Here is a 7,462-nt window from a genome sequence, read left to right on the forward strand (position 1 = left end):
ATATATATATATATATATATATATATATATATATATAAAATCAGTTTTTCAATATCTATCTCTTTCTTAGTCCGTTTTTTTCTGAGAAACATATATATGTAGTCCACCTTATGTATTGCGATTAGTCACTTAACTGATTAAAAATTTATATTTTTTTATCTGTTCCGAAGTGTTTATACTCAGAGCATGTTTATAATTGGCTTATATAACACGAAACAATTGATGGTGATTCTTGACAAGAGTATATGAAAGCTTTTTTTCATTTTTCAAAATCTACTTTCAATATCTGCATTTACAAACAACATTTGTAAGCAACATTCTTTTGTAACTAAATTTTGATTTGTTGATTGTCAAAAAGAATGTTTAAGATTTAATTGAGCTTTTTTTTTCATCTCAAAACAATGAAATTTTGAAGACATAAAAAAATGAATAAATGTATATGCAATGCAATCAATTTTATTTACCTTCGTCTGAAATTCCTGCACTTGATTCAAGTCTCTCGGATATCCATCCATGACGATACCGTCCGAATCTCGATTCAAAAGAATCTGCTGTTCTACAAGCTGCATTACGATATCGTGAGGGACCATTTCACCCGAAACAATTGCATCATTTACAATCATATTGGACGAAGCCATCGTTCTAAATAATTCTCCAATACTTATATGCAGCCAGCCTGACATATTACGAACAGCTTGGGTGCAAAGAGCCGCCTTATTACTTCCTGGTCCACCTAATATATACGATATACGATTATATTATGCATTATTTCTTAATAAGAAATTAATTAATTAATAAAGAGCTGTGGATTAAAGATTCAGCGACTAATAAAAGCACATAGCAAAGGAAAGATGTCAATATTGATTGTGGTTATTACGCGCGCGACGAAAAATTGAAAGGAATGCGCGCTTAGCAATTGCCAATTTTACGTAACGCTGCGCTACACCTTTTGCCGCTGATCGTGCGGATCCATGGATGTTTATCAATTAATTAATCGTTAATTATTGAGACTTTTTTTAAAAATAATATAGCACTTTTTTATTAACACAGTTTAAATCCGCTCTATTTACTCATGATCAATATTGCATTTTCTTTCAGATTATATATAGTATGCACATCATATGCACGCATGCATGTATATATTGAAATAAAATATACCTATGACCCAAATAAATGATGGCAATCCTTTTCTCGGTTTATCAGCAGTTTTTGGTGCGTCTATTGATATAGAAACTGGTAGCCTATTATTAGTTCCTACAACTTGTTTGACTAATGCTGAATCCGTGGTCGATTCCTTTCTCCTTTCCACTTCAACCTGAATACGATATAATGCAATCCAATGATATTTCATAAAAAATAATTTATTAAATTTGAATTTATACTTACTTCGGCTTCTAAAGATTGAGGTACATCTTGATCGTGAATTTCACCGCTTGATATTCCAAGAATTCTGAGAACTGCATCTCGAAAACTAACATAGACCTCACTTGGGTTGCGTTCCCCATTTATCTATACAATTTTCATTTATATTTATAGTAAATATAATTTCCACATAACAAAAATGTAATAAATATTAGTTTATTATAATTATACTATTATTATAATTTCTGAAGCTTTTTATTTTCTGATTAAGCTTAACTTGTAGTTGTGATGATTTTATTCAATGGCTTCTTTATCTATGATAATGTAAATAGATAAAAGCCATTGGGTGAAATAACAAATAAAGTTTAATTACAAGTTAACCAAATAGTAAAAATTGTGCCTAAGTTATCTAGCTATATTATTTTTCAACTTCCTGATAAAGGAATCATTTTGTACAATAACTTTCTCGCGTTCAATATTAATATGTGCACTTGCCACCTTCCTTTATCTCTTTTTAAAATAGTAATGTTTGAAAACAATTGATAATTCAAGCAAAGCGTGGTTCGCGAGCCATCTCTACCCGATTTTCCCCCATCACGCCCAAATAAAAAACTAATAACTCAAAATGAAAAATATTAACAAAATTTATATTTGATGGAGCACATTAATAGCAAATTTGTTTACCTCAAGTAACATGCCACTTTGATCAAAATATTCTGCAACTGGCATTACGTTTCTATAAAAATTATGCAATTCCATTCTAGCTAATCCAATGATAACATGGCCGAGTTGTGCACCGAAATCAATTTGTCTCTCCAACACTTCTTGCCTCCATGATACAAGAATGACACCATTAACGATTTTTATCTACAAACATTTTAAATGCATTTTTAAAATATTATTTTATAGTCTTCACTTATCCGAATACTATATATAATTAACAAAAGACCTATTGCTACACATAATGCTGCTCATTTTTACTTCTTTATAATCCTATTTGCATCAATTTGCATTTATAAAACGTAATTTTAGACAAAATTTTTTCTAGACTTTTAATTTTAATTTCAATTATTATATGATATTATTCGTATATTGTTTCTACAATAAAGTTTCCATTTCATTTTGTACAATTTAACTACAGAATTTGTGTATTAAGCAAATATTGCTGTCAGATGACAGCTGTACGTTCCAAAAATAAATGATATTTTTAATTTTTTTTGTTTTTAGCATAAAGTCATTTGCATTAATTATTTTTATATATATAAAAATTTTGCAATTCTGTAAAGCCAATTCAAAGATATTCTAAAATGATAAAATGTCGATAATTTGCTTCATTTTAAAATTCCCTTAAGAACTAAGTATGAGACACTCACTTTTTCGGCATATTCTACCACATCACGCATATTTCGTGGATATCCGCTTACAAGAAAAACTTTGGCTCCTGGGGACATTTTCATCTCAAGCATGAGTACTTCTGTCACAGTTTTGCTACTAAGTTGTCCAAAATCTTGCATATCTGTATAAAAATAATTGAAAAAACGACATGTTGCACAAATATAAAATTTCTTATTTACTAATGTTATTATATTTAACATTAGAATAACCAATCGAGATGATTTTTACATCTCCGCGGCGAGAAAATAAAGCTCAGTCACAATAATTTTCTTCACTGATTGAGAATTCATTTCTACTTTCCTAATTTCTTAAATTCTTTTTTAAATATTGAATAAATTTGTACATAACAACCTTAAATACTAGTCACTTCTGTCACGGTGCGCCAAAATCTTTTATCTTCGATAGTTTGTTGCAACTTAAGAGTATTGAATTTTATTCAATTTCCACCTGAGTACTCCTCGGACGTCAAGTCATCCCAGCAAACGAGAATGGATTGAAATGAATTAAAATGGATTCAGATTTTCAGAAATATTGATTCACGAATGTTAAAATGAGTGCTTTTCAATCCTAAATGCATTTTTATTCATTTATAGGAATTGGAGCATATCTCTATGCCTTTCAATCTAAAAATAATATTAACTTTTTCTGTGCATTGTGATATGAATACTGTTCAATTCAAAATTTTGAATAGGAAATGCAGTTTTTCCAATTACATCGAATTTAATTTAATTGAATCCAATTGAATCCAATTAAATCCAAAAAAAAGTATTCGCTATTTAAAATATGCATTCGAATAAAAAAAAATTTCAATCCATTTTAATTCATTCTCGTTTATTGGGATCCTTGTTGTTTAACAAATGTTAAACAATGATGACATGACATCCGAAGAGCACCCAGTATGCCTCCGCATATACATATATAACTAATCATAGTGAGTTACGAATCCTCCTAGCTATTCTACTGTTAATAATAATTATTTTTAATTATGATGTAAGAATCATTCTAGATCTAAATGATTGTTTATGCAACAAAAGACTATTCACGAGTTAAAGATAAAAAATTAATATATAATTTATATATGTTTTCAGAGATCACATATATTTATACCATTTAAATTGCACTTAATTATTGTCCGCCTGATTTTTGTTAAGATGCAAATGACAAGAGGAAATTAGTGAACATCAATATTGGATTAAGAGGAACTAACTAGTTTATAGTTCTTGGTTATATTATATTATATTATTAAGCGCATTTTTTAAATAATTTATCGATATCGAAAGATCAGATTTATATCATAATTCAACTACCATTGTTATAATCGATCGAAATATGTATATGTAAATAAAATGTAGTAATCTATAAAATAGATGCACGAAGTATGAATTATGTGGAAAATATGGAAAAGAGTCTGAGGAAAGTGATTACCATAAAAAATCGGTTCACTAAGAAAATAATCATGTTTAAAATTATCACTTATATGTAATAAATAATGTAGACACATTAATAATATTATTACATACATTAATAATATCAAGAGAATCAATGAAGTATTAAAAAGACATGTATATATTTTTATTTCATAAAAATAAATAAATATTTGATGAATATTACTAAAACTGTGTTTATATTAATTGAAAATGTCAAACAAAAGAGAAATCTTCCTTCAAAAGAGAATAAATGTAAAAGCAATAATAATTGCTATTTTTTATTACTTAATATGAATTAATCAAAAAATTCAAGATACGTCTAGTAATATGACCAAAAACTGTACATCATGTATACGTATATGTCACTAATATATATCATTAAAATGTTATATAAATAAGAAGTAAATACGAACCATTTCCTAATGCATATTGTTGAAGAAGATCCATCATATTAATATGTGTTATTCCTTTTTTCTCCTGTATCAAATTGTCGCAATATGTCACCTTACCGCTACCTGGGCCTCCTATAATCATAGAATAAAACAAGTAATAGATTAGGCTAATGGGAATCAGCGCAATGCGTAATTATTTGTTTTTTAACGGTTCAAAAATGACATTAAAATACAAAAGGAAAGGTTTTAATTGAATTAGGTTTTTTTTTTTTTATTTAATTGAACTAGGTTTTAATTGAAATTTTCATTATCAACAAGAGAGTATATACAAATTCAATGTGGTTATATAGAATATGTATTATAAAATATATTGAAAATTATTCCTAAAATATGATTTCTAAAAGATGAATTCGCAACAATTGATATGTACTAACCAAGTACGAATATAACAGGAATTTTTGGTATTTCGAATTTAATCGGACCAACATTTTGTTTTGGGAATTGTCCATCTGGTGGAGTAGCCAAAAGACCAGCCTCTCCTCGCCATCTTCCTGTAGCTCGAGCATCGTTTTCCTCGAACATCTGCGATCCATTTGGTTGATCTAAAATACATTTGCTTTGTAATGTATCATGTATATGCGGTGGATTGAAATATTCGCTCTATTTAAGAAATTCAGTTTAAATAAAAAATATTAGTAAAAGTATCTTATAAAATTATTGTCAAATTGTATCGTTCAATTTCTCGATTTTAAATTCAATTTTTAAAATATCTGACAATTACGACCAATTACGACAAATGCTGCAACATGTAAATGTCTTAGTCAAAGTATTAATTTTGTTAAATGTATACACTTACTAGTCAATGTATATATTACGTGTAGTAAATGTATACATTGACTACAGTAGCCTACAGTAAGTGTATACATTTACTGAGTTAACACTTTGACTGTGACAAAAAAAAAAGAATTCACTCTCTCTCTCGCTCGATTAAAGAATTTGCTAAGAAATCTAATTGTATTATTCAACAGAAAGTTTTTTTTTAATACAAAAGCGAATGTAATCATTTTCCATAATTAGTTTTTTAGGCGCTAACGATACATTTTATTAAATTGTTCTATCAGGTCGCAATTTTGAAAAAATATTGCGATTAAAAAATTTAATTTAACGATTAAGTTGTAAAAATAAGGTCTTTTAGTATATTTTGGCATATTATAACTATGTGATGTGAAGCTTCATTGTAATAAAAATTAAATATGTTGTTAATATATTGTTCAATCTTCAAAAAAAAGTTACATTAATTACACTAGTTAAAATTTTTTTAATTATGAACAAGATGTTTCTTTTAGATTTTTGGATGCCAAAAACAGCAAAAACAATATCAGTAAACTAGGATGTTAAGTTTCTGAAATATCTTAAGGTGTAATGTGCAAAAAATGGCTTTTTAAATTATAAAAAAGGTTGAATCTTGAAATTTTGATCAGAAGTCACGATTGTATTGTTTATTTCCTACTAGCACATTACGTGCGTGCTGTGTATAATATAAATCTACTTTACTTTTTATATGTATACATTATATATGTATAATTTCTTCATGTTCACTTTTTTTACGATATTATCTTAACTTAAATTAAGAAATTATTAATGTAGTATACATGTTCAATTTAAATCTAACACAATATTTATTATGAATAAAACAATCATTAGTTTCTTAAGTTCTTAAATGTCGCATATTGATATTATAAATATTATAAAAATCGTATATTTAACTACACAAACTAGAATATTACAAAAGAAAAAAAATTAAGACACCTCGAATTTTTCAACTAAAAATACTCATTAAATGAAATGAAATTCTCTAATTTGAATTATTATAATAATTATTATTCGTGGATATACTAACCAGTATCCAAGCAGATGCCCATAGTAAATTGTTCAAAGGCTGACACGATCCTTCTACGGCCATTTACGGCATTCACATGCCTCTGATAGATAAACTCATCCTTGCTTCAGCACATACAATGTTCTGAAGAATTACAATATGTAACTTCACAAAATTTTCACATCATGCAAGGATGTTTCATGTATTCTCAATTTTTGTAATCGATTTTTGGCAGCAGATAATCAGAAGTTATTTTAAGATGAATATACATACACTTGTTTGATTTTTTAAATTCAGTCCTATTTATCCATGGGACTTTATTTTCTCCCCTATGAAGCGACGTCTTAATGACGGAGGCGTACGTACGTGCCACGTGTTGATTTGTGTCACATCTATTCGACGTAATTTTTTTAATAGATGCTTGAGAATGAAAGCAAGTAAAATCAGTGTCCACATCGACGTTATCTGAGCTGTTGAGAAATTTACCCGACAAGTCCACAAGCAAATAATTGCACGATTAATGTAATTCGGATGTTATATTATATTTTTAGATTGAATATGAATTATTTGGATGAACACTCTTAATACAAGACATTATTACATTTAAAAAAAAATATATATATATATATATATGATCTCGAAAAGATGTTTGAATATTAATTTTCTGATCATAGCAAGATTCTACCTCCTATATTTGATATTATTTTAATATTTTTGTTAAATATAATATTTTATGATCTTTGCTTTAGAAAAATCAAATTTCTATCAAGTTCATTGATAGCGATTATCAAATGAATCATTTTTATAACTATTTCAATGCAAAATTAGCATAAATGTACTTTAGAATAGTTTTGTTAAGAAAGAGAAAAATATCATGTTGTGAACAAATTAACATTCATCAAATAACAATATCAAATTATAAGACATATTATCACTATCACTAAAAAAATAAGAATATAGTAAATAAATTTCAAATCCTCCTTTTGCAGTCTCCTTTTGCAGTTAAA

At 27.5% G+C, this 7,462-nt stretch overlaps 1 protein-coding gene across 1 annotated transcript in view; it reads right to left on the bottom strand.

The window, feature by feature from the left end:
* The window catches only part of LOC105627434 (adenylate kinase isoenzyme 5), an 11,618-nt gene extending 5,120 nt beyond the window's left edge, over window positions 1-6,498 (bottom strand). Inside the window, exons 1-8 of the mRNA XM_012208717.1 lie at window positions 6,477-6,498; window positions 5,011-5,178; window positions 4,598-4,708; window positions 2,736-2,878; window positions 2,047-2,229; window positions 1,387-1,509; window positions 1,159-1,315; window positions 465-733 (exon numbers count right to left, since the gene is read on the bottom strand). Coding sequence (XP_012064107.1) covers window positions 465-733; window positions 1,159-1,315; window positions 1,387-1,509; window positions 2,047-2,229; window positions 2,736-2,878; window positions 4,598-4,708; window positions 5,011-5,178; window positions 6,477-6,498 — 1,176 coding nt within the window. The remainder of the gene's footprint in view (window positions 1-464; window positions 734-1,158; window positions 1,316-1,386; window positions 1,510-2,046; window positions 2,230-2,735; window positions 2,879-4,597; window positions 4,709-5,010; window positions 5,179-6,476) is intronic.
* Window positions 6,499-7,462: the final 964 nt, after the last annotated feature.

This window comes from Atta cephalotes (genome assembly GCF_000143395.1).
Source record: "Atta cephalotes unplaced genomic scaffold scaffold00009, whole genome shotgun sequence".
In the NCBI taxonomy this organism is placed as follows: Eukaryota; Metazoa; Arthropoda; class Insecta; order Hymenoptera; family Formicidae; genus Atta; species Atta cephalotes.